Source organism: Selaginella moellendorffii, unplaced genomic scaffold, assembly GCF_000143415.4.
Source record: "Selaginella moellendorffii unplaced genomic scaffold, v1.0 SELMOscaffold_3, whole genome shotgun sequence".
In the NCBI taxonomy this organism is placed as follows: Eukaryota; Viridiplantae; Streptophyta; class Lycopodiopsida; order Selaginellales; family Selaginellaceae; genus Selaginella; species Selaginella moellendorffii.
The window spans coordinates 1,521-28,885 of NW_003314264.1; the positions used below are offsets into that span (position 1 = coordinate 1,521).

General features: G+C 40.8%; 3 protein-coding genes across 3 annotated transcripts; 2 read left to right on the top strand and 1 right to left on the bottom strand.

The window, feature by feature from the left end:
• Positions 1 to 225: 225 nt before the first annotated feature.
• On the top strand, positions 226 to 19,140 carry LOC112343675 (uncharacterized protein At4g15970-like). Its single transcript, XM_024667540.1, has 4 exons — positions 226 to 263; positions 800 to 860; positions 18,210 to 18,584; positions 18,634 to 19,140. Exons 1-4 carry the CDS (start codon positions 226 to 228, stop codon positions 19,138 to 19,140), a joined length of 981 nt encoding a protein of 326 aa, XP_024523308.1.
• A 1,019-nt stretch (positions 19,141 to 20,159) lies between these two features.
• LOC9655505 (LRR receptor-like serine/threonine-protein kinase FLS2) lies at positions 20,160 to 22,268 on the bottom strand. The gene has a single exon (XM_024667548.1). It carries the CDS (start codon positions 22,266 to 22,268, stop codon positions 20,160 to 20,162), a length of 2,109 nt encoding a protein of 702 aa, XP_024523316.1.
• A 549-nt stretch (positions 22,269 to 22,817) lies between these two features.
• LOC9643722 (cilia- and flagella-associated protein 57) lies at positions 22,818 to 27,304 on the top strand. The gene is made up of 19 exons (XM_024667551.1): positions 22,818 to 23,064; positions 23,185 to 23,417; positions 23,534 to 23,730; positions 23,787 to 24,087; positions 24,143 to 24,311; positions 24,362 to 24,579; positions 24,626 to 24,838; positions 24,895 to 25,006; positions 25,061 to 25,311; positions 25,358 to 25,510; positions 25,562 to 25,668; positions 25,721 to 25,814; positions 25,870 to 26,024; positions 26,084 to 26,269; positions 26,315 to 26,399; positions 26,451 to 26,578; positions 26,626 to 26,701; positions 26,838 to 26,969; positions 27,023 to 27,304. Exons 1-19 carry the CDS (start codon positions 22,818 to 22,820, stop codon positions 27,302 to 27,304), a joined length of 3,339 nt encoding a protein of 1,112 aa, XP_024523319.1.
• Positions 27,305 to 27,365: the final 61 nt, after the last annotated feature.

The window sequence follows — 27,365 nt, forward strand, 5'->3', positions numbered from 1 at the left end:
ATGATGACACACTGAAAAAGGGCTCAAAGCTTGGAATTAGTTCCTCACCCAAAGGATTGCCACAATTTTTTGAATGATGCTGCTTGCTGTACAAAAAATAAGATACTCTCTTCATGAGAGTATACACATGACCAAACGACTTGGTAATTTCACATCAAAGAATTAGGTGCTTTTGAACTGTATATTCTCTCATCGCTGCCTGGTTTCTAAAACTCTCAGTGGCAGATGGCACAGCACTGGCTAGATAGGCAAGAAGAGGAAAGGTATGTGCCTGAATTGACAGATAATTTATTTGCTAAGCTTTGAAAACCTCACACAAATCCTGAACAAAAATCCATTTCCAGATAGCATTGGAAGATTTTAGAAGACTGATGTAAACAAAAAATCATAAAAGGAGACAAACTCAACCTCTGATGGCAAAAGATATGATGACTTCACACAAATCGAATTTCATTTCAGGCTATTCAATTTCTTGATTCTGATGTCCATTTATTCACCTACATTATCTTTTCTGTTGCATCTGAATGTTTGAACTGGCAGGAGTTACCAAATATGGCAAAAAATTGAAAATAAAGACAACCTTTTATTCTTTAGACACGTTTCTTCACCACTATTCATGCAGCTCAAGCAAGAAGCTTTCATGTTGTATCTCCTGAGGACGTGATCAAACCACTACCCAGGATTAAAGTGATTGAAGTTCTTCAAAGTCAAAGTAGTTTGTGAAGTATGGGTCTTGTGAGATCAGAGCCAACAGTAAAACTCTCCATCAATGGTAAACTATACCTTAACGAGCTGACAGAGTCTCTGCAGAATACCTGGGAGGAGAAAAGTTTTGCTTTGGACAAGCAGCAATGCCTCAAGTAAGCAAAAAGCATCACCACTATTGGCTCAGGCAAGAAGCTTTCCTCTTGCATCTCCTGAGGACCACTACCCAGGATTCTCATTGCCTACCATGAATCCTTCAAATTAAACTTTTGCAAAATTGTAAAATAGTCTCAAAAGTAAATCTCAGAAATAGAATAGAGTCCTTAAAACGACTTCCACAAAGCAAATCTTCTCAAATCTAAAACCATGTTATCATTAGTATAATGTTCAAATCAAATAAATTTGATTTGTCATGTATTGTCCAGAAAAACAAGAAATAACACCTTGGAATGCCACAATAATATTCCTCTGCTGTTATGTTGAGGCTGTCAATAATTACTAGGACCTACTATGTTCTTGGTGGAACAAGATTGTCCCTGAATCCTCCATAACTATTTGTGCCACTGTAATTTTTAGCTCACCCTGTTGGTGATGAATCATCTCTCTAGCAGCCCTAAGGCATGAGAGGCAGTAGTTCAATAAAATTTTCATTCCAAAGATCCAGCAGCATAATTTAGCAACACATTTAGCACAACATTGACAAAATTCAATTCTGTTTATAAATTTTGTAGCAAGAGTGAATGCACAATTTTTTGTATTGAATTAAACTCAACATTCCCGATCAAGTGTCTGATTATCAAAGTTAACAAGAATTGCCAAATTAATGATGAAATTTCGATGTTAGTGTTCTCGAAGTTCAAACATGAGCCATTTTTTAAAGTTGGCAATGACTTATTACAATTTTATATGCTTGACAGGTGTGGATGTCTACTCCAAAGAAAAAGTCACATCCTGCCATGCTCACAAACTTGTGCTCACAGATTGCTCTCCATATATATCAGCCTCTCACACTTATTCGATGTAGATTGGACATTCAAGCACACCATGTCCACTGGGGCACAAGCTATTACTTCAGAGTTAATAGTTTGGTATGCCAAAGTTTGGTTTTGTTTCTAAGTTTCTCAATTGTCTTACAAGGTCACCGTTACATTCTTGCTTGCCTGCTTTAAGGGTTTTTTGTTTTGATAACTCACCCATTTGTGCACTATTTTGACGGAAATATTAGACAGGAAGTTGTGTCCATGCTTGCTATGAAGCATTTTTTTTTCAAACAAGTCTTGCACCCCAGCAAGAATGATTGTGATCCACCTAAACAACAGCTCTTTGAAGAGCTCATAAAATTGTAGGTTGAAACAAGGAAAAAAACATGAAGTGAAAGAGATTATAAGCAGTTAACTGAATTTTTGTTGATTCTCCTCACTCCCAAGCAGATCACAACCATCATCATCACCAAGAACCAGCCATGTGCGTGCTACTTCATGTCTATGGTGCCATACATGTCTGTGCATCCCCTACATCACCACCACCACCGCTGCTGTGCTCGAGTACATCGCCTGCAACATGAAATCCTTCGCATTTGCAACACCCAATACTCTGATCCAACCATTCTTCAATGACACAAGCTACACAACTAAATTCTCTGGGAGCTTGCAGAGCCTAGCATCTTTGCAGACAAGATCAACATCCCACAAAGCGTGGACAAGGAGTGACAAGTGTGATCTCAAGTGCTTGCCTCATAGTTGTGGTCCTCTCTGGAGCTATGATCTGGTGGCTGCTCAAATGAAACAACCAAAGTCTATGACTTCCAGGTCAGTTTGCTTAAATATGCATCCAAAGCTCATCAAATTGCCACCACCCAGGTTGTAAGCTCAGCTGACGTTGGCATAGATCGTTGGTCCTTGGAGCTCGCCATTAATAGTGATAATGTTCTTTGTTCTTCCCAGCCACCTCACTAGCTTCTCATCACAGTAATGAACACTGGCAAGATGTTGATCCATTGGTGCTGAGCAGTCTCAAAATTTCCAAAACATTCTATGATCTAATGCTCTTTCACAAGTATGGAATCTGGCAATTTAGGAATCCCTGGTTCAATGGCCCGGCTATGTCACACAGTGTCCTCTCAAGCGAGGCTAATAGTTCCTCTACAACTTCACCATGGATTCACACATGTGAACTCTCTTTTGGAATGCACACACATCATGTGGCTTCGAGCTACTATCTATGGAGACATTGACAGCCCACCATGAACAAAATGAAGGGCATTGTGGATCCCAGGGACTGCTTCAGTTGCAAAGGGATCCTTGGAGGAAACTCTACCAGGTAATATAATTGAGAATTGATTAGTCTTGATATGTTGTGTTTTGCAGTCTTGCTCTAGCCTTAGAGACTTGCACTTTGACTTGGCTGTGGAAAGTTTTGGTGACAGTGTAGGTAGTGTAGCAAAATTGGTCTGCAATTCTGAGCTATATGCCTGGTGTTTACCGTTGCATAGCTAAATCACGTAGTTTTTTATTCTGTTCACTTATGTTACTAATCAAGTGGCACGACAGGGTGCTGGAAAGACATCTCTAAATTATGCACTGATGGGCCAGGGTGGTGGCATTAGCATAATTTTTAACCTAAATCACTTTTCATAGAACAGTATTTTTAATATTTGAAAATTTAATTTCTATGAAATTTCATTCCTGTTATTCTAAGTTTTACTTTCTCAAATATTTTGTTTGTTCATCATTTAATTTTTGTAGTAGTTATCTTAAATATTATAATTTACAAAATGTGTTACATACTCTTGATTTATTGGTAAATTATATTCTGGTTAGAAAGGTTTTACACGTGTATTAATATTTTTAATTTATAAAATATCTTATATAAAAATTTAAGAAAATATTTTTTCTATCTTTACCATTGTATTTTTCTCATAAATGTGACATATAATTTTTATTCTATTTTAAAAATATTAACTTTTTCTTATAAAATACTTAGTTTACCATTTGAACTAACAGGATATTTTCCTTATGCTTAGGTATGGATTGATATAAAACAATATTGAAACAAAAGATGAAGCTCATGTAAAGCTTTATACAAACCTGTACTGATGCTTTATAATAAAATTATGCATTCATGCCCAATATATGACATGTTATCTAATATAGTATAAGCTATGTCATACATATAAAAAGTTCAAATCCAGTTCTTATTAATATCCTAGTTATATGAAGATTTCAAAGAAAAAAAAATATTAGCTATTAGCTCAAAGAATAACATTAAAATTTTAAATTATAACATTACAGTTTTAGTAGCAATAAGTTTGATAAAAATTATATTAGATTAAAAATATTTATAAAAATTTATTTTAAAATTATTGTGGCATTTTAAGGTAAGAATAGATATTTAAGAGTACATTACAAATGTTTTTTATATATACTAGATCAATAAACCAATTAAACCTAAATCAAATAGTCATATTTGAAAATAGTAGAATAAGAAATGAGAAAAAATTATGATTTTAGGTGTATTGTTAGTGAGAGTAATTTCAAAGAACAAAAAATAATATTTTATTATCTTGTACATAATATTAGTTTACTTTAGTTAATATTTCTAATGGAAATTTTTAAAGTGATTGAAAAGTTAAATTAATCAATACAAGTTTATATTATGGATTACAATGATAAATTAAACTATATATAAAAAATAATTTAATTTATGTATAGAATTAAGTATGGTTTTAATCCATAGTCTCTTTTAATAAAATAACATATATAAAACACAAACCCAAAAAATGAATACCATATTTTTTAAGTTATTAACTTGGATGGATCATTAGTAAGTTGTAGTTAAAATTATACTAGCAGGGATCCCAGCTCCGCTGGAAAAAAGTAAAGAATGTTTTCAATATGAAAAAATGCAATCATACATACTTTGGGTTAGAACAACACATTTAAAAAAAATAAAATAATAGAACAATGACTTATGATGTTCGTCACTGCACAGAAACTTTGTAAGTGCAAAATGCAGCTTCAGCACTTGCATCCACTCTAGCCATGTCAAAGAGGGGAAGAAATTATTGGCAAAGATCCTGGGATTATCCTTTTCTAAGTTTGGTAGTTGACAATTTGTCAAAAAAGAATGGGAGAGTCTCTCTTTGCATTCTCCCCACCACCAGTAAGTCTTTTAGCAATTCAATGAGCTCTTCATTAGTCTTTGCAACTAAGTTGATTAAGAATACCTTCAAAACCAAGAGAAAGAGTATACATCTATAAGTTCAATTACCAGATTCTGGCAACCAGCTCTGGACTCTCAAGAATCTAGAAAAAAAAAAAACTTCACTTACTTCTGTTGTCACTACTCCTGTAAAGGGTCATAGTCTAAACTCCAATCATGAAATTAAGAAGTTCTTTGATGCAACTTGTCTGATCAGAAAACATTAGAAGAGGATTGTTATGGCCCAAGTGTTGTCGAAGTTGGGTGGCTCAGAAAGGTTGCACAAGTCACTTAGTTCCGGAGGTAGATCCTCTTGTTATATGGCACCACAAACACAATGGTCATCTGGATGCTTGTCTTACTCTTTGCATTTTTTTTGAACAATGCTTCAAGGTACAACTGGAGAAATTTGCTAGAGATGCTCATCTTATACATATTATATGTTATGTAAATCTGTCTATTCTTTAATTCTTTTAAAGGCATCTCGTTCGTTCTCACTCATCACGTACTATTGATGACGGAAGTGAGGCATGGGAGGCCACTATGTGTAGCTCCAAGACATGTGTCATACTAACCTTCCCTAAGTTGCATAAGTGTTAAGTGGTGTTTGGTGTCACAAGGGCATTAAATAAGGCCTAAGGGACTAAGTCCCTAGTGAATGATGGATAGAAGGTGCCATTCAAACATCCAAAGTTGTAGAGACAGGAAGAATCTGTCTACTTGATTTGGACAAAGCAAAAAATAGAATTTTGGCAAGGATAGTGATGGGTATATAAAGGCCCATAAGTAGCAATGGTAATCCCGGTGTGTGGGATTATAAGGTGAGCTTGCGCAGATTAAGGAACCACTCCCTAAACTATCAGGTAGGTTCATCCCTATGAATACTTGCTAAGGCATGGTAGAATGTGCAAAGCTATCCTCCTAATCTGGAAGAGAATAACCAAAGGAAACATATGAGGCCAAAAGGCAAGTAGTATTGAGATGGTACTGAACCATAGAAATCGAAGAGCATAACCAACAGTGGTTATGCAAGTTGAGAGTGGAGAATCAAGAGGGTGCTCGAGGATGTTGTTACTATCAACCATGGTTCCATAGAGAGTCTAAAATGTGGAATTATCCATGTTAGACCATATAGTGAGTAGAGAGCTTGCAAAGGAGAAGCCTTAGCAAACTAAGGAACAGAGTTCCTTGAAAGTTCCTGAAGACAATTCTAGGTAAATAAGTACTTGGCCGGAAGGGCTGGCTTGGGCACACCGCCAAGTGTGGGGGATGCCCCCGGGGTTATCGTCAACAATTTAAAAGGGTCTAGAAGACCTAGTTTCTATTGGTAGACCTCTTAAGGGGTTAAGATGAGATCACTAGATGATCTTGTAGCTAAACAAGGACAAGGTTTTTGTTTAGGTTAAGAAATACGATTTCTAATTCAAAGTGTTGATTTGAACTATTGATAATGGTGTAGCTTGGTCAAGGTGACCAAGTGGGAAAGACACCTAAAAGGAAATCAGTTGTGCCAATACGATGGTATAGTAAATCCAAAAAAGTAGCCTCTAGGAGTAACCTATGGGAGGGTTGCAAAGCCTGTAGCAGAAAATGCTAAAGAGACCTACTAGGGGTGAGCACCCTTTGGACTTAGCAAAGTAGAGCCTTTGCCATGGAGCCAAAAGGATACTTCGAGAATGGAGGTAGTGATCCTATATTACTCAGTGTAACAATCAACAGATAAAAGCAAAAGACTAGTGGCCAAGTATGGGCCAAGGAGTTCATTAGAAGGAATCCAAATGGCAAAGTTAGGCATGGAACACTAAGGTGTTAGATGTTAACAGATTGTGAGAAAGGAAGTGTGCTTCCAAAGATGGATTCCCAAATGCTTCAAGTTGGCAAAGGTGAAAGCTTCAAGGGGGGGAGCGGCAAAGTAGCCAAATGATAGGGCCGTGGACAGTGCTAGCATAAATTACGATAGTTGGAACTTAGTGTCAAAGGTGACACAAAATAGAAAGGAGGATGATGGTGCCCTCAAGTGAAGAAGTTCCTAGGATGAGGAAGTGAAGTTGCACAATATGTGCAATGAAAGGTGTCAGAGACACCAAAGAAATTGACTTTGAGAAGTCAAAATTAAAAGTTCCAAGGTGAACTAGTTATGTCAATAGAAGTTGAGACTACTCGAGAATGAGTACTGGAATTGAGTTAGAGAAGGTGTCTCTAATGAGTTTAGCGAAAATTGAACCACTAAAAGGGAGCAAACCACCCCAGGTGGTCAAATGAGTCTCTATGTTGGAGAGACTATGCTCCGTAAAGGATGGACAAGGCATGGTGAAGGCCCAGGAAGGCCGTGCCCAAGTGTTGGGTGATAGGATATCCACTGGGAAGTCCAAGACTAGAGTGAATAAGAACTGATAAGCGGGGTAACTTGGTGAAGTGTTCAAGAGCTGGCTCTAGTTCCCCCGAGAGATCGACTGGCCGATGCTCCCAATCCAAGTGTGGGTGGCACTACCTACTTGGATACTAGGCGTGGCTCAATGGAACCTCGCTCTAAGCCCATGGCTAGAGCACCCAAAGGCAGAAGGCAGGGAGAGTACCCAGGAGGCCCATGTAGGGCCACGGTGTTTCGAAATGTTGTCCCAAAGTCTTAGACTATGGAAAGGAAGAAGAGTAGCCCTTTGGTGTAGTGACCAAGGACATAGTCATACGGTGAGGAAGTCCCAAAAGACTATGGGACTTAGTGGTCGGGCCTGTGGGCCTTGATTTAGTGGCAATGTTGGCAAACACAGCCATGGACAGAAAGGGACTTGGTGAGGACAGAAAAGGAGATATTGGAAAAAGCTATCCCCATGTTTGCGGGCATCCTAAGGATGCTAAGGAGTGGATCTAGGATGACCACTCATGGATAGAAGGCCCAGTCTTGGAGAGACAGGGTTGCAATGCAGGTGGTGTTGGACCACCGATGTGACCAAGGTGAATGGGTATGGCCTAGCGTAATAGGCTGGTATGTTGGTGGTACCTTGGGTGTCGGAGATGGAGTTTGAGATGGAGTCTGAGATGGACCTGAGATGGAGTCTGAGATGGACCTGAGATGGAGTCCAAGATGGACCCGAGATGGAGTCCAAGATGGACCCGAGATGGAGTCCAAGATGGACCCGAGATGGAGTCCAAGAAGGACCCAAGACAGAGTCCAACGTCGAGATCAAGACCCAGACTGGGACCAAGACTGAGACCGAGGCCGAGGCCAAGGCCGAGTCCGAGTCCGAGTCCGAGTCCAAGTCCGAGTTCAAGTGTGAGTCTAAGAGGGTGAAAGCCTAAAGTGTTTATCTCCCAGACCCTGGGGGGTTTGGTGAGCTCCAAAATTACAGTAGAGGGAGGACTCCAGTGGAGCCAGTTTGGCCAGGAAAGGCCAGTTTGGCCTAGGAAGGCTATTGTGAGACACAAAATCCCTAGGCCCCAAAGTGGAGCTGGAAAGGGTGCCACGTGGTAGTGGCTGAAGCGAGAGCCAAACGAGCGTAACACGTTTGGACCAAAAGCTCCGACTTGAAAAGTCAAGAGCGGGAGTGGAACTCCCAACGAAGTGCTCGAGGAACGAGCACAAAGCGAGCAAAAAGCGAGGCTCCAAAAAGAGACCCAAAAGGACCAACACATGACACGTGGAAGTGTCCGAGATGGACTCGAGTTGGAGTCTGAAGTGGAGTCCGAGATGGACTCGAGTTGGAGTCCGAAGTGGAGTCCGAGATGGACCCGAGTTGGAGTCCGAAGTGGAGTCCGAGATGGACCCGAGTTGGAGTCCGAAGTGGAGTCCGAGGTGGACCCGAGATGGACCCGAAATGGAGTCCGAGATGGACCCAAGATGGAGTCCGAGATGGACCCGAGATGGAGTCTGAGATGGAGTCCGAAGTCGAGACCGAGACCGGGACCGAGACCGAGAACGAGACCGAGACTGAGATCGGGACCGAGAATGAGACCGAGGCCGAGGCCGAGACCGAGCCCGAGCCCGAGTCTGAGTCCGAGTCCGAGTCCGAGTCCGAGTCCGAGTCTGAGTCCGAGTCCGAGTTCGAGTCTGAGAGGGTGAAAGCCCAAAGCGTTCGTCTCCCAGACCCTGGGGGGTTTGGTGAGCTCCAAAAGTATAGTAGGGGGGAGGACTGCAGTGGAGCCAGTTTGGCCAGGAAAGGCCAGTTTGGCCCAGGAAGGCCAGACCCAGTGTTGGGTGCTGAGCTGACCACTGGGAAGTCCAAGACTAGAGTGAACATGGACCCACAAGCGGGGTAGCTTGGTGAAGTGTTCAAGAGCCGGCTCTAGTTCCCCCGGGAGATCGACTGGCGGATGCTCCCAGTCCAAGTGTGGGTGGCACTACCTACTTGGATACCAAGCATGGCTCAATGGAACCTCGCTCTAAGCCCATGGCTAGAGCACCTAAAGGCGATAGGTGGGGAGAGTACCCAGGTGGCTCGCGTAAGGCCACGGTGTTCCGAAATGTTGTCCCAAAGGCCCAGACTGTGGAAAGGAAGAGGAGCAGTCCTCTGGGGTAGTGACCAAGGACACAGTCATGTGGTGAGGAAGTCCCAGAGGACCGTGGGACTTAGTGGTCGGGCCTGTGGGCCTCGATCCAGTGGCAGTGTTGGCAAACACGGCCAGGGGCAGAAAGGGACTTGGTAGGAACTGACAAAGGGACTTTGGGGAAGGTGATTCCCTAGGTTTGTGGGCATCCTAAAGATGCTAAGGAGTGGATCTAGGATGACCACTCGTGGACACATGGCCTAGTCTTGGAGAGACAAGGTGGTGATGCAAGTGGTGTTGGACCACTAGTGCAGCAAAGGTGAATGGGCATGGCCTTAGCGTAACGGGCCGAGATGTCAGTGGTACCTTTGGGTGTCGGTCTCGGGACCGGACACATGGAGCACTTGGACCAGGTGCAAGTGTGGAGTGGCATGGATGCCATTCTTGGGGCTAGCAAGTCCCAAGTCCTGAATTGGACTGATGGAGGTTGTGAATGAGACTCCTCCAAGTGGTCGGAGGTGTGGTTAAGTGACTAAAGTAGAATGGAAAATTTAGTCGCTTACAGCTATGCCCAAGTGTTGACTTTATTGGTTGGCTAAAGGAATCACACCATATATTGAAATTGATATCTAATAAGTCTAGTTTACCTCCAATAGGGCTTGACCTAAGTGGTAAGGTGTCAAGAGAGTAGGGCTCGAGAGAGAGTTACAGTTCTTAGCTTCCGTTCACGAGGATGTGAACTTATAGGGAATTATAGTGGATTATAAATAACCAAAGAGAACGACTCGAGAGATGATCTATAAAAGTCTAAATTCAGAAGCTTACATCAACCTTAGACCTAATTTTAAACTTGGTCTCAAACTCAATCTTAGACTTGGCCTCGTACTTCCATATATCACAACACTTGCTACGTGTTGGTCCTTCTTTTGTCCCTTTCTAAAGAATTTCTTATTAATTAATTTATGCTTATTTCTTGAGCACTTCTTTGGGAGTTTCACTCCCACTCTCGAATTTTTGAGTTAGAGCTTTTGGTCTAAACATATTACACTCATTACACTTCCATATTAACCACTACCACATGGATCATCTTTGGCTCCATTTTGGGACTTAGAGATTTTATCCTGCACAAAGATGTTTGGGACAAGCTTGATTCAAAGATAATTGATATAGCTACAGAACTTGGTGAGATTCCAGTGGTGTGTAAATAAGCACAGCTAATTCCAAGAATATAAGGTGGGAGATTGAAACAAATAAAGAGTGAACCATAGGCCAACCTCCCAACCCTTAAGGACTTTCAGCCTTAAATCCTACAGGCCATAAATATGCTTAGAATATTCCTATGGTTCATGTCATTCTCCCCTCCCTTATAACCAAGCTACAGACAGTAGTCTCAAGAAGCTAAATGAGCCTCAAATAAAGAGAGTCCAAGGCAATACGGCCATGGAGAAAAAATGTGTAAATGGCAACACTAATGTTGCAAGAAATGGCCATGAAAAAAAGAAAGCAATACAGCTTTCTCGCATAACAATACAGTCATGGAAACAAGAGAATGAAAATAAAACAAACAGCTTAAATCATATAGCAATATGGCTTTACAACTCAATTCTCCCCTTCCTCAAGAATGTTATCCAAGTCATAATTAAAACTTAAAAATATTCTCTTCTTGTCATCTTCAATTTTCCATGTAGCTTCATCTATAGAATAACCATTTTACTGAACTAACAACTCCATAGTTATCTTCTAGCATATTTCCACCAATCTTTGAGTAAAAATATTGGCTAGACCAGCCTTCTCAACATTAATCTCTAGAACTTGGATAAGGACTGATCCATGACATCACCAGGGTGTAAACACACTTTAAACTTACTCACATGGAATGTTGGATGAATCTTTGAACTATCTAGCAAGTCCAAAGTGTATACAAGATCCCCCATGTGCTGTAAAATTGTCCAAGGCCCACAATACTATAAAGACAACTTAGCACTGCCACCTCTTTTTAGAGATTGTTATGCATTCAACAGCTTAAGGAAATCCTTGTCACCAACTTTGTACTCTTGATAACAATGATGCTCATCAACCAATCTTTTGTCTCAATCTTAAGCTTGCCTTATGTTCAACTTTGCCAACTCAAGCTTATCTTGCATATCCTCCAGGATATCACAAGCATGAAGTACTCAAACTCACAGAAGACCTAGGCTCGTAACCATACATCACCATAAATGGAGATATGCCAATAGCCAATTGATGAGCACTATTATGAGCAAACTGAAGCAAAGACAATTACTTCTCCTATACTCCCTATCGATTCATGTTTCCCATAAAAAACCTTAACTCATCTTCTAACAACTGATTCATGTGCTCTATCTGCCCATCTAATTATGGATGCTCACCACTACTCATACTCAACCTAGTCTCTAACTTCTCAAAGATCGTTTGCCAAAACTTGGTGTGAACTTGGGATCCTAATCACTCATAATATCACTTGGCAAACCATAGAGACTGAATAACTAGTCTACAAACAATTGAGCAAGTTCAGAAGCTTTAATAGTCATTTTCACTGGGAAGAAATGAGCTATATTCATCAAACAATCCACAACAACCCAAATAACATCATTTCCTCGAAAGATTTTGGGTAAACTAGTGATAAAGTCTATTGAGATGCTATTCCACTCATTCTCGGGTACACATAGAGGATGATAAAGGCCAATGAGCTTCTAATGATCAACTTTGGCTGCCTGGTAGGTTAAACAACCACATACATACTTCTCAACATTTGACTTCATCGCAGGCCAAGAGAAATGCCTCTTCACCAACACATATAGTTTCAATACCCTTGGATGCCCAACATTAAGCACATCATGACATTGATGAGTTTGTCAACATGAGAAGCCACCACACGTCCCTTCTTCACTAGGATTCCATCTTATATCTTGAATGATGCAAACTTGTCACTCTTCATATCTATAGAGAGGTGTCCCTCAGCAAAACCTTCGTGCAAATATCAGTGATAAAGGAGTCAAAGTCAGCAAACTCCTTAAGCTCATCAAAGAGATTGCTAGATAGCTTCATGAATGAGATAGAATTTACCATCCTAGATAATGCATTAGCCACCTTATTGTCACATATACTAAATCTTAATAGACATTTCCTGCAAGAACTCTTGCCAATGAGTAAGGCAGCCTCAAAGATCCTTTTTTCAACTGAAATGCTGGAGAGACCAATGATTTGAGTCCACATGGAACTCCAATCTATACAGATAATGTTGCCATTCCTTCACAACATACAACTCCTTATCTCGAGTAGGCCAATTCTACTATATAGCATCAAACTTATGGCTCATGTACGTAAGAGGATGTTCAACTTGAAGCAAGATGACATCAATAGCATCATCACTTGCATCTGTCTTGACCACAAGAGACTGGTTAGGATAAAAAATCTTCAATACAGGAGTAGGAGATATAACATTGCTTCAAATGTTGAAATGCCACTTGATACCTCTCATCCCAACCATGAATAATAGCATGTTTCGATGTGTTCTGGAGAAGATTAGTCAAGGGAGCTGCTATCTCTAAAAAGTCCTTCACAAATCATAAAAAAGCTCTAGCCATACCAAAAACTATAGAGATTATTATAAGCAACCAAAGAGAACAACTTAAGAGATGATCCACAAGATTTATATATAGAGGGAAAGGGTCCATAAATAAAAGTGCACCCCCTTTTCCAATTGGTTAAGGGTCTTGGGATACTTAAGGTTAAGTATCCTTGGGTTTGAATAGTATTGGGCTGGATTATCTCTTGGGAAGTCCAAATTTAGGAGCTTACAATCATGCACTATCGAAAGTATAGGCTCGTCTCTCAAGTCATTCTTTTTGGTTGCTTACAATCCACCACACTTCCCTACAAGTTCACACCCTTATAAATGGAAGTTGAGAACCACAACCATGACTTAGATCTTTGCAAGATCAACTCTCACTCCATATACTGAAATCAAATGCCCAAGATATCCAATCTCCTCCAAAAAATATTCGCACTTAGATAATTTTGAGTAGAGCTTGTTGTCCCTCAAAAGTTTCAAAACACTACACACATGCATCTCATGTTCCTCCACTGAAGAGCTAAATACCAAGATATCATCAAAATAATCAATTGCAAACTTTCCTAAGGCTGTACAACTTGATTCATCAATCTCTAAAAAGTTGCAGGAGCATTTATCAAACCAAATGGCATCACCAAAAACTCATGACCCATCCTTGTTTGGAATGTGGTTTTTGGAACATCCTCTGGCTTGACACAAATCTGATGATACCCTTGCCTCAAATCAATTTTTGAGAAATATCAAACACCACAAAGACAATTGAGCAAATCATCGATATATGGGATTGGGAACATATTCTTCACCATCCTATCATTCAATCCTTTGTAGTTTATGCAGAAATGCCATGTACCATCTTTCTTCTTGACCATCACCATTGGAGCAGCCTAAAAAGAGTTGTTGATCCATAACCACCCTTTCCGAAGGTACTCAGCAAGCTGCCTATTAATCTCTTCATTTTCAGTAGGATTAGTATGAGTTGGTTGTCATTAATAAAGAGTAGCTCTAGGAACCAAGTCAATCTCATGCTAAATTCCACGTTCGGGAGGCAAACCATTAGACAACTCATCTGGAAATACATTATGGAACTCCTCTTGAATGAAATCCACCTAAACCCTATGCCCACAAATATACTCCAAATCAGACATGATCATATTAGAAAAAAAAACAAGTACACCACAAAAGATCTAGCTATCTCGCATGTCACCAGCTCCAAAGCATGGAGTATCAATATTATCTATCATGACAATCTCTTTTACAGTGCCATCAACTTTGATATGCAGAACATTATGCTCCCAATCAATCTCTGGCTTCCTATCATAACACCATTCCTTCCCAAGAATAACATCTGTGCGACCAAGATCCATAACTTAGAACAAGGGATGGTCAAGAATCCTCTGAACCATCAAAGGAACACTCAGAGCTTATTCACCATAAACACGAGTGCTACATCCATCTGCCATAACCACCTCATAAATTTCTGAACTCTTTTCCACAGACAAACCAAGTTGCTCGAGACTTAGATTCTTGAACTTTTCCCACAAGGTGTGGAAGAGTCACCATAGCACCATATCCACAATGGATTCCACCACATTTATCTTAGCATTCTTTGATCCCTTCACAAGAGGATAATCTTTGCCATGACATCTAGCCTTCTAACAATGAAAACAATTACCCTCTATCTTGTCTTTCTCTCATTGGTCCAAATGATTTCTTTTGGCCTCATTGCCATCTCCACTCTTCAAGCCATTATGAAATAATAGTTGTTTCTTCCCCGATTATGAAGTATTGGTAGGCTGGTCAAGTCACAGTCAGATTATCATTGTTGACTGATTGGTCAATAGTCCATGTGACTGGTTGGCAGAATAGTCACAAATAGCGCACAATGTTGACTAGTCAATGGTTGACCTGCAGCTTTTTAAAGCTACTTAAAAGTCAAGTTTGAGTGAATTCATGAAAGGCTTTAAATCAATTTCATGTTCAATTCCATAATAAGGTGGAATGCTTATGGGCAGTATCTTAGGAAAAACTCGGTATAACCCAATATTTTAGAGTCCTTATGTAACATGCACAATAGCAAGTAACTCCTGCTCAAAATTTAAATACCTCTTCTCAGCATCATTAAACTTACAATTTCATAAGCAATGGCATGCCCATTTGCATAGAACAGCCTAAAGTGCACCACATGCACAATATATACATCATATAATTGTGTCACATCAAGCACTGCCATTCTTCTTGAGAAGGCTAAAATAAATAGCACTCCATGAAAAAGTATGCCCAAACCTTATTAGGATATGGCTTATTGTCCTCTTAGTGTCCTCTGTAGAGACAATATGGCTTAAATACTCCACCTTGGTTTTAAGAAAGTCACATCTAAACATCTTAGCATTATTTGGAATTCATGTCAAACGAAATGTAAACAGAAAAATGATCATACAATGTCCCTTCCTTATCAGTGTAGGCCATTCTACCATTTCCGTGTAACCCAATGGCAGATGTGTGGCTATGCAAAGGGTATGCACAAAGTTGCATCTTCTCTCTTGGCTCCAAGATTTTTGTTTTTCCTCCACATCCGCATCACTAAAATCATTGATCCCAAGATTCATGTCCCTGCTCAAATCCATCAGCATGTGAGCTGGCAACATGAAAATCCTCATTGTTTGAAGAGATGATCCACTTCCAATTTTTCATATTCATCCTCCATGAGATGGTTAAGGACGACCCTCTCGCCCAGCACTCAGTTCCTGGCTTCCAGAATCCAGGCATTATTAGACATTGCTGCCTTGTTCTTGTGAGTTCACAACTTAGATTCTAGCATTTGGAGCATGTGCCAAAAAGAAGGCTGATTCCCAACTCCATGGAAGCAGCTATTGGCTCAGCCATTGTTCAGTGTGACCACTAGGAGTGTAACAAAGCCAATCCACTAAATAGTAAAGCTTACGATACCGGCCTTACAATCAAGTGGTCACCCCTTAAGCCAGTTGTCATAGGGTGTAAGGGATAGGATCTTAACATTAGTATCAAGAGCCCAGTTAGATTTTGTGTATGATGAGTGGGGCAGGAATATTCTGATGGAATGTTCAACATGGTGGGAACCAAGACCCTAATAGAAGTACCATGGCATGGTGGATCTGGAGGGATAACCAGGTTTGGTATACCCAAGAGAAGGACCACAGTGACTGGAGGGTGTCCTACGTATCATCATGGATGATTATTCCCTAGCAAGGAGAGGAAAAGTAACAGTGAATGGCAAGGCAATGAATGCAAGGCTGATGACCTCTGTAAGGGAACTTGGCTCCACTTGAGAGACCTTCACATCATCACAGATAGCAGCCCAATTTCATAGTGCAGAATCATCCCAGGGAATGTCAACAGCAACCATCTGAAACTATGCTGCATAGGTGAAAGATGTTTTAGAGCCATACTTCAGCTCCTAAATTTGTTGATGGCTGTTTACTCTTTTGGTTTCTGGGCATGCCTTGTCTCCATGTTCTATGTTGTCGATCTGCTTCATGATCTCCATCCGCTAGTCAAAATCCCAGGACTGGGATCTCTTCATCTTTGAAGAACTCCTAAACTACTTCGCCTCACCTGTCATCACCACCTTCCCTGCTCAGAGCCTTGAGTTTCCTCCTTACAGCCTTCTTGTCTTCACTGTCGGACTCATGAGTTCACTGTTGGACTCATTGTGGTGATCCTTGTGGTGATCATCAAAATGATCTCTCTCTTCTTGTGGATGAAGTTCATCTATCTCATCTTTTGTCACATCTCCTTGGCTCTTTGCTGGAAAGATGCCAGCACTGATTGTTTCGTATAGCAGCTTGATTTCCATCAATCAAAAGTGCGGACGTGAGCCAATGTTGTGACTTTCGTGACTGCCTTAAATGCTAGTGGCTGGCAATAAAACTCTAGGCGAAGATAGCAAGAAATGGTTGAGCTGGTGTAGATGCAGCATATGATGCAGTGTCTCCAGGTGACGAAACCATCTCCAACACAAACTTGAGCTTTGCAGGGAGAGATTGGTAAGTGCTCCCAGTACTTTTTTCTTTTTGAATCAAGCTAGCTCAACCAGAAGTTTTGATGAACAGAACAGAGCCAAAAGAGGAGCTCAACAAAAGCAAAACCTGTCCTTCCTCTCACTTGGCTGCACAGAAGGAAGCAGCACGAGTAAGAGCAGGGAGCTGATGATCGAGCTGACGATGCTAGTGCTTCAGCTTAAACACAGGTAGCCTTCGCTTTCCAGTGGAGCTTCCAAAGAATTCACTGACGAGCAAAGCAGGGGCATTTGTGGGAATTCAATCGTCGTGATGTGAAGATCCAACATGAATGCTTGTTTCTATGGTAGTTCCTACGTGACAGTGCGGATTCTATCGGGAGCTTACCCAGCGCCTTGAGCGCCATCCATGGCCGACAAAGTGAACCAGGGAGATCTGTATCCAAAATTTCTCATCTATAAGCTTCAGTCATATTCCACAAAATTTTCCATTATTGACCTAATGTGTAAAACGGTTAACATTGCTAATAATGATTAATTTCCCTTTTTAACTACTATCCAGCAACAAATAAGCAGTGAATATTGAGAGTTGAGTCGATGAGTCCTGCCAGTGTCCAGCACCACGATCATCGTCTCATCTCATCTCGTCTTGTCGTCGTCAATCCTGAGATTAGAAAGAAAGAACTTAAAAAAATCCAAGTCCAAGCAATAATCAAAAGGTCCAAAAGGTAAAGAGTCAATAAAGCAAGATCAAGCGAACAAGCCAGCCACAGTGTTCTTTGTGCTTAATACTTACCTCCTGTCGTACATTCGATTTGACAAGAAACATCGACTCTTTTTTAAGAATTATGTTTGACATCTCTTGCACCTAAAATGTCAACCTCTGTCGGAGCATAGTACGCCCGTGCCTAAAACCATCGAAAAATGTTCTTCACATAATTGGTCCTACAAATATAAAGGGTTTTCTCATTTCTTGAACTTAACTGATGTGGTGAAGAGAAAAACTTCATCATTGCCTTATAAGGCGCTGATTGGAAGTACCGCCCTAAATTTTGTATTTAGTTATAGAAGTTCCTGCAATGAAATGCTCAAGGATAATATTTCTTCTTGGTTTAGCTGGTGCTCTTCTCTGGAATCTAGCACGATTAAATCGTGAATACTGGCAAGCTCGTGCAATTGGAACGAAATTTGTAAGTCTGGTCAGATTGATGCCTTACCACTTAATTGATCCAGTTACAGAACGAATCCCAGCTCCATAATCTTCACCTAGTCTTAAGGAATGCTGCATTTCTCGACCGAACGGTGGTAATTACAGCTGTGAATTGTGCCTGGGCCAATCCTGGGGGCATGCTGGATGTCTTCCTTGAGGCCTTTCACCACGGCAGCGGAACCGAGTCACTATTGGAGCATCTGGTGATCGTTTCAGTCGATAATGCATCGCATAAACGTTGCATGGAGATTCACAAGCACTGCTTTGAGCTTGAGACGAGTGGTTTAGATTTTTCATCCGAAAAGAAGTTCATGAGTCTGGATTACCAAAACATGATGTGGAGAAGAATTTTCTTTTTGGGAACTGTCCTTGAACTTGGCTATAGTTTTGTCTTTACGGTAAACTAACATAGTAACTCCCTTCTCATATGAACTTGACCTTTTTTAGGACACTGATGTCATTTGGCTGCGGAGTCCTTTCAAACACTTTGATTCCTATGCAGATATTGAAATTGCCGTAGAGAAGTTTCCCAAGCACCCAAAAAGCGTGAATAATGGCTACATTTACGTCCGCTCAAACAACCGGACTATTGAATTCTATAAACTGTGGTATAAACTGCGAAATTCGTTTCTAGGCAAGCACGAACAAGACATTCTTAACATGATGTTACACTCAACGTACTCAATGCATCCGGAGTTTTGGAAGCTGGGATTGAAGACAAGGTTTTTAAATTCAACTTTGTTCAGCAGCTTTTGCAACCAGGCCAGCAGGAGCTTGGATTTGAATCAAGCATGTACTGTGCATGCAAACTGCTGCTCTGATCTCAAGAAAAAGATACGCGACCTGAAATTGGTTGTGGATGACTGGAAAACTTTCCAGGCAAATACTGGAGGAAATGAGCAGGGGTCAATGAAACTGAGAGCTCCCAGAGAATGTCTTCACTATCAGGTTTAATCATATCAGTAATTCTACGGCTCCATCCGGGCTTTGGGACAATGTGGGCAAGGCTTTACTATCTATCTATGCACAAAAAGGAGGCAAAATGTTTTTAGTTCTATTCTGGTTCGCGGCCCAAGAGGCAAAAGGTTTCTTAGAAGTCGTTCATGGATGTGCTTACGATCGGGACAAATGAGTGGAGCTTCACGGCCAGTTTTCCTCTTCTCTAAACCCATAAATTAAGAAAAGAAGCTACTGTGAAAGACCAAGAGAGGAATGAAAGAAACCTGAGATCGGAATCTCTTGGATCTGTGTATATCCTAGCAAGTAGATCTTACTCAATATTTTCACAGGCAGGTTTGAGAGATATAGTGCTCATTTATAGTATTACTATGTATCCCTGATCTATTTGATGCTCCCAGAGTATTCGAGAAATAGTGCCCGTAATTTTTTTAAGGAGCTGTTATATCATAATTGGGAGATCTAGGTTTTTCCTCGAACTTGATGACGTCTTCGTTATATTTTTTTTTAACATTTCTTTATTCTTAACTATAATTATTTTTCTTGAGCAGAACTTCCTTTTTGAAACTAATTTGGGTGACTTGTCCTCTAGTCTCTAACCTCTTTCTAGTTTGGCTGTTGTCAAGGGATCTTTCTAAAAATTATTGCATAGAGAGCCTACAGTTCTTTGGAACGTCGAATCCTTTGAAGCATATGGACCACATCTGACATTGTTGGCCGCTCCTGAGGCGATTCTTGAGTGCATAATAATGCAAGCTCCGTACAGAGGACAATACTTGTATGATGGTGCTTTAGTTCCATAATTTGAGGATCTAAAATGTCAGAAAGAGTTGTAGGGTAGAACTGTTGCACCCATAGTGCAAGTCCACCTTGCCAAGAAACGTCACCTTGTGGACTTATTCGTGTAAGTACCTCAAGAATTAAAACGCCATAACTAAACACGTCACCTTCTCGCGTTCGTATGCTGGAAAACATGTACTCTGCTTCCTAAATCAAATGGGTCTGTTAATCCACAATTAAAAATGGCTTAAAACTTCACCTGGCGGCAAGTTTTCCTCTGAAGAAGGATTACCAGCAATCCTGTAGTTGCTTATATGAGGTTTGAAGAGTGCATCAAGTAGGATGCTTCTTGTTCTAAAATCGCACCACAGAAGAGACTCCCATTCGTGATGCATATAAGCAACAGCTTCTGCGATTCCCAAAATAATATCCAGCCTCTGTATCCAAGTCAAATCACACACTTCTCCTGCGTATAGATGCTTCTCAAGGCTTCCATTTGGCATCAATTCTGAAACCAAAGCCACCATATTCACACTGTTGCAACAGCCAACAACCTTTACTATGTTTGGGTGCAAGACTTTGGCGAACATCTTGGCCTCCATAGAGAAACTCCTACGATTGCTTCCGTAATACTCAGGGCTAAGTACTTTAACAGCAACTTCCAAGCCGTCCGAAAGTTCAGCCTTATAGACGGTGCATAATGCTGAAGAGCCGATATAGTTAATACTGCTAAAATCCTCTGTGGCCCTCTGGAGTGCCTCGGAAGTCAGCCTGCGAAGTACACCCGCTGGAAAACTGCTGTTCAGCTCGTCAGTCTCGTCACGGCAACAAAACCACCACGTCAAAATCATTATGACAGTCATAGTGAGGACCAACCCTGCCGCTGAAACCATCATACCTCCAGGAGCGACAGTTCGACCAACATATGTAGTACATGACTTGTTAAGAATAGGCCCACACAAATCCGCATTCCCTACAAATGATGACGCAGGAAAGTTGAGATTTGTCGGTATAATTCCCGAGAGTTTGTTAAATGCAAGGTCTAGAAATGTCAGCCTGGGTAAAGTACCAATTGCTGCAGGAATTGTTCCCCCGATTGCGTTTCCAGAGACATCGAGCTCGGTTAGCTCACTGAGATACCCAAACTCTTCCGGTAGCCTTCCACTAAGATGATTCTCTGAGAGATTTAAGCATTCCAGGCTTCGCATTTTTATGATAGTATAGGGTATAATCTCCTTTAAAAGATTGTGAGACAGGTCTAAAACACTCAATCTTGCGCAATCACCTATCTGTGGAGGGATGTTACTAGATAGGTTGTTGTACGAAAAGTTGAGGCTGAGAACCCTGGTCATAGTTCCAAGTGTAGAGGGGATGACGCCTTCTAGGTGATTCTGAGATATGTCTACGTCAAGAATATTAGGAAGGGTAGCAAGATCGTCGGGAATGGCCAGAAAATTGTTTCTCGAGACCTGAAGACGCACCAGATTGTTATATCCATTAATGCCAGTAGGCAAACCCGAATTGAACGAGTTAGCCCTCAAATCCAAAACGCTAAGCGTTGGAATCTCACCAACAGCACTTGGGATGGCACCGGATAAAGCGTTGCAGCTGAGATTCATAATCACCAAGTTTCCACATTTGTTTATTTTATCAGGAATTGTACCCTGTATGCTATTCTGACTGATATCCAGCTCCTGGAGTGCGACGAGATTTCCCAATGTTGCTGGCAGAACGTTATCAAAATTGTTTGCTCTAGCAATGAACTTTGCCAGTTTTGGCCAATTCACCACTGTTTGATTGAGGACAGAGCCTTTGAATTTGTTAGAGCTCAAGTCCAAGAACTCAAGATTTTTTAGAATCGATATGGTCTCAAAAGGATATCCAGACAACATGTTGCCAGCAACAGAGAGGTGAGCCAAATGCGTCAGGTTTGAAAATGTGGGAGGCAAGATACCATAGAGATTGTTGTCGTTGATGCGAAGAACTTTGAGCTTTGTAAGAAATCCAAGCTCTAATGGAACATCCGCTGTAAGCAGATTGTAAGCCACGTTGAATTCAGTGAGCTCCTTACACCTTGAAATTTGCGTGGGAATTCCCCCCATGAAGGAATTATTTGAGAGATCAAGTACTGTAAGCTCCGTCAGATCGGTGATGCTAGGTGTAATCGCGCCATAGAGAGTAAGCCCGGCCAAATTCAAAGCACTCACTCGGCGGCTGGCTGAGCATGAGACGCCTTTCCAAGAGCAAGCGTCCCCAGAAAAGCTTAGGTACCAATTTCGGAGCGACATGTAGGTATCGTTCCAAATCGTAGATCTGAATTGAAGAAGGCTGTACGCGTCTTTCATGGCTGGGCTTTCCTGAGCGCTCAAGAATAGTGCATGCTGCAGTAGCAAGAAGGCCTGGAAAAGCATTTTCTTTGCCCTTATTAAAGTCAAAACCCTAGCCTCAAGCTATAAAAATTTACAATCTCAACCGTTTCTGAAAATAAATATAAAAAATTCAAAGCGTGTCCCTAGGAGTTCTACTCTTGCTCTTGACTTTTTGAGTTGGAGCTTGTCGTCCAAACATGTTATGCTTGTTGGACTTATGCTTTGGCCACTACCTCCAAACATGTTATGCCTTTTGGACTTATGCTTTGGCCACTACCATGTGGCACACTTTCAGCTTTATTTGGGGTTTAGAGATTTGTGTCTTATAACTCCACCACCCATAGACAGAAGTTCAATATCCTCATATTAGTGTAATTAATAAGTGAATTTGCTTTTTGTAAGATAATAAGAAACTTAGAACTATGATAGAACAAATCGGTAACTGAAGTAATAACCCAACCGTTCAATGTCGTCCAGTGGCGATGGAAAACCTAAAGTTAATGAGCCCTAACCTCCCAAAATGCCATGGCAAACCAGCTAATTCCCACGCATGTCTTTGGCTTGAACGGGACACAGAAAGGGTGCTTGTATTTTCTTGATGATGCTACATTTTTATATCCAGCTGGTCACAATGTGGTTATTCAAACTGTGGATCAAAAACAACAAAAAATCATTGCCGGCACTCCCGATACATATGGAATTACAGCACTGGCACTCAGCCCCAGCAAGAAGATTGTTGCAATTGCAGAGAGGGCGCCCCCGTTTATGCTTGGTTCAGAGCGGCGTGCGTCGAGTGCAAGCTCTGAATCCAGGAGTTCCGTTATACCTACTGATGCGAGGTCAATGGAAGGTGCGGAATCCGAGGGTCGAACTATTTCACCAGACACAAAAGGTCCTATCATTAGTTTATACGAAACTGTCACTTTGAAGAAGAAGAAAGTGTTAGCAGGAACAGAATTCGTTGCCAGTACCAGAGAATATGTTTCGTTGTGTTTTAGCTCAGACGGGAGGTCTATTGTTGCTCAAGCAGGTGGACCGGACTGGAATCTTGTCGTTTGGGGTTTAGAAAAGTCAAAAGTTGTAGCATCTGTGAAGTCTTCTAATCAGCTTGCAGAAGTATATCAGGTATTCATATTATACTTACTTAAAAAAAGGTTACAATGTCTTCTCAGGTTTTATATTGTCCAGCCGATGCCTCTTTGGTGACCGTAGTAGGAGATGGATTTGCTAAACACTTTAAGTTGACAGAAACGGCGTTCAGACAAATTGCAACAGAGATTGTTAAGCGTGAAAGCAATTGGTTATGGCATACATGGCTCTGTGAGCCCGGGGAACACGATGAAAAAGACCGGGACAACAAAGACCCAGCCATTTACGTGTCAGACACTGGTGAACTTGTTTATGTAGAGGGCGGGGAGGTACGGTCCAGTTTAAGTTGATAGCGTCCTAAATCCTGACTTACAAGCAGGTTATCAGCACGCTTCTACCGGATAACTCGGATGGTCCTCCAGAAACAGAGCTTACGATATACTACTCAAAGGGGTTTATTTGTGGTGGCTCTGGTGGTAAAATATCATTTTACGAAAAAACCGAGGAGAAAGATGTTAAAGAAGGGTTCAAAAAAGTCTGCTCTTTCAAAGTTGACAATGCAAATTCAAAAATCCGCGGCCTTGCTTTGTCACCTAGTGAAGAGTTGCTTGTTTGTACACTGGATAACAACCAATTAGCATCCGTCCTATTGCAGCAGAAAGACACATTTAAGCCTGGCGAGGTTCCAAAGGAGGTCACTATTCAGGTTCGGTTCACATTTTACACGTTGACAACCATACAACCTGAACTAAAGAGTGCAGGCTTTCCATACAGACAGCATCACTGGGCTGGATGTTTGCATCCGAAAACCGATCATAGTGACTTGTAGTATGGATAGAAGCGTCCGAGTCTGGAACTACCAAGATAGGCAGTGCGAAGTTGTCAAGTTCTTTCAAGAAGAAGCCTTTTCGGTTGCTTTACATCCGACAGGTTGTATTTGTGCACATCTCATTCTGCGACATTGAATTTGGACTTTTTAGGATTTTACGCACTTGTTGGCTTCACTGACAAGCTCAGATTTATGAATTTACTGATTGACGACATCCGGATATGTAAGGAAATTGGAATTAAAGGTTGCCAGGAATGTGTTTTCAGCAATGGAGGACAATATTTTGCTGCTGTGCACGTCAACGTCATTCAAATCTTCTCCACATATACGTGCGAGAATGTTGGAAACTTACGCGGGCACAGTGGCAAGGTAGACTTATGAATGTTGTGGTTTATCCGACTTCTTTCCTTTTTAGGTCCGTTCAATATGGTGGTCTGCAGACGACACTACAATTGTGTCAGCAGGAGCTGACGGTGCTTTATATGAATGGAGAATGAAAGACTTTAAGCGTAACCGAGAAAATGTTATGAAAGGTTGCATTTATACCTCCGTAACCAGTGTCACAGGCTCCCGTTCTTTCTTTGCGGTTGGATCTGATAGGAAGTTAAAAGAGCTGGATGAAAACCAAGTGATTAAGGTGGGCTAGTCTTAACTAAACATGCAGAATGACAACCTCAATTTCAGGTTTTCCCCAGTGCAATTATGCTTACTCAAATTGAGCTTCCTGACAACAGTCGACTATTATTTGCTGCCACAGAAATAGGCACAATGCGGACCTACAGATTCCCTTTGACAGGTATGTTAGTACTAGGCATACTATCTGTTTTATCATGTCTGGGAACTGCACCAGGGGAATATCAAGAAGTTCAAGCAAGCACTGCACCGATTACAAGGGTCCGTGTTAGTCACGACGCAAATCTCCTAGCTTGTGTAGGGGAGGATGGAATACTATCATTGTTTGATGTCAAGGACAGGGAAAAAGCCATTGTTTCAGTCGGTCTTAGACGTGAGAAGGAAGCACTTGGATTTGCAGACGAGGTTCTCATTACGAAAAGTGATTTAGATGACATGCGTCAGCACATACAAGAGCTCGAAGAGAGAGTGAGGGTTTTGTTTTTGGTATCCTTATAATTGACTTTTTATTCAGGTCAAGGAACTTGAATCAGAAAATGAGTACCAGCTTCGCCTCAAAGACATGGCTGCAAATGAAAGAGTGAAAGCCTTGACTGAACAATATGAGCAACAGCTTCAAGGAGCACAAGAACGTCATGATAAGCTTCTACAACTGAAAAATCAGGAGGTATGAATCACATTTTCATAGATTTTATCCAAGGAATGGGTTTTACTTTAGGGGATAGATATGGAGCAAAAGCAAATGAAATCTGAAGAAAAACACATCCTTCAAATGAAAGAGTTGGAAGAGCAATGGCAAAAGAAAATGATGGCAGAGGTTGAAAGGTGCTACTTACATTTATCCATCAGCTGTATTTAGCTTGTGCACACAACTCAGATATGCAAGCCTGGGTCGAGAAAAAGATGTTTTAAACGAATCCTGGGAAGAAAAGCATGCAAACGTTGTTCAGGGACATGAGAGAGTTGTGCAGGTCTGGTTAAGCTTAATGTTTGTGCTGAAGTTGGCGGCTTTATTGAATGAAATAGGAATTGACTGAGGAGTTCGAGACAAAACTATCCGAGGAAAACACTCTTCGAGAGCAAGTACAGGAAGATCTCAAACAAGCTAACCGTGATTTTGAGGAAATCAAACACCAAACAGAAGAAGACACTGATAGAGAAATTGAGGATTTGAAAGAAAAGTATTACTTCGATTTATTTTGTAAAATGTTTTTCAGTTTTAAATTTTTTCTTTGTATAGGTATGAGGCCAAGCTTGTACAAGAAAAAGAGATTGTACTAAGACTAAAGGGAGAGAATGGCCTACTTAAGAAAAAGTTTAATGAGTATCAAAAAGATATGGAAGAACAAAAGGGAGAAATTAAAGCCCTCTTTGAACAGAAAAAAGAACTTTATCAGACACTTGCATATTTTGAGCGTGACATCAAGTAAGAAACGAATTTCATAAGTTTTGCTAATCCTCCGAGTTGCAGTGGGTTAAAGAAAGATATTATTGAGAGAGACGAAACTATAGGTGAAAAAGAAAAACGAATATACGAGTTAAAGCGGAAAACACAGGTATTGAGAAAATTTAAATAGTGGTAACATGCTAAAAAAGAATGGTTGCAGGAGTTAGAGAAAGTGAAGTTTGTGCTGGATTATAAAATAAAAGATTTAAAACATACAATTGAGCCAAGAGAATTTGAACTTCAAACTGCCAAATCGCAAATTTGGAATATGGAAAAAGAGCTCGAAAGGTACACAAGTTTATTTATTTTTAAGTGCTCAAAAATCTTTTATACAGAGCTCACAATGGCAACACCCGCAAGCAGCTCACTATTGCTGAATTAAAGCTTAAATTAGACGGTTTTACAAGAGAGGTTGCTGACATTCGGCGTAGAAACTTTGATGCAAGATATGCTATAAAAAATCTACAACATGACTTTTATGAGCTCACACAGCTTATTGAGGTATAAAATCCTGTGATTTTGCATAATATAATATGTTACGTTGCAGGATCCTGTCGGCCTTAAAGAGGCTGTGAAAGAGTTAAATGAGAAGTATGTATCAAATAAAGTGACTATGACTCCAGTGGATGATGATTTACTAGCGGAAGGGGCTCGGCAACGAGATTATCTAGAACGAACGGTACGTTGTCATATCTTGTAATCTTAGTCTGATGGTCATACATTTACATTCAGGTGGATAGTTTGCAAAGGAAACTTTCTAAAGACTCAGATTCAAGTCATAAAAACCATTTACGAATAATGCGAGAAAATGTAACGCTCATAAAAGAACTGAATGAGCTTCGACGTGAGTTGAAAGTTATGAAACTCACCCAGCAGAAAGGTGGTCAAAGGAAAGATGGTGAAGGAGATTCTTTGCAATTGGGAGCTATTTTGCAAGGAGAACTTGATGACCTAAAGATGAAATTTGACCAGGAAAGAACCAAGGATCAACGAATTAGAAAAGCTTCTCACTGAAATTGAGACAGTTGAACTACGCCCAAAATTCAACACGCGAACTCCAACCATAGACATGGTT

Excerpts from the sequence above, each read along its gene's own strand:
- LOC112343675 (XM_024667540.1), top strand. The coding sequence starts at position 226 with ATGGCACAGCACTGGCTAGATAGGCAAGAAGAGGAAAG. Across the intron at positions 264-799 it reads GATAGGCAAGAAGAGGAAAG|AGTCTCTGCAGAATACCTGG; the intron begins GTATGTGCCTGA and ends ACGAGCTGACAG. Across the intron at positions 18,585-18,633 it reads GCTATAGTTTTGTCTTTACG|GACACTGATGTCATTTGGCT; the intron begins GTAAACTAACAT and ends GACCTTTTTTAG.
- LOC9655505 (XM_024667548.1), bottom strand. The coding sequence starts at position 22,268 with ATGAAAGACGCGTACAGCCTTCTTCAATTCAGATCTACGATTTGGAAC.
- LOC9643722 (XM_024667551.1), top strand. The coding sequence starts at position 22,818 with ATGGCAAACCAGCTAATTCCCACGCATGTCTTTGGCTTGAACGGGACA. Across the intron at positions 25,007-25,060 it reads CTACAGATTCCCTTTGACAG|GGGAATATCAAGAAGTTCAA; the intron begins GTATGTTAGTAC and ends GAACTGCACCAG. Across the intron at positions 26,579-26,625 it reads ATGGAAAAAGAGCTCGAAAG|AGCTCACAATGGCAACACCC; the intron begins GTACACAAGTTT and ends TCTTTTATACAG.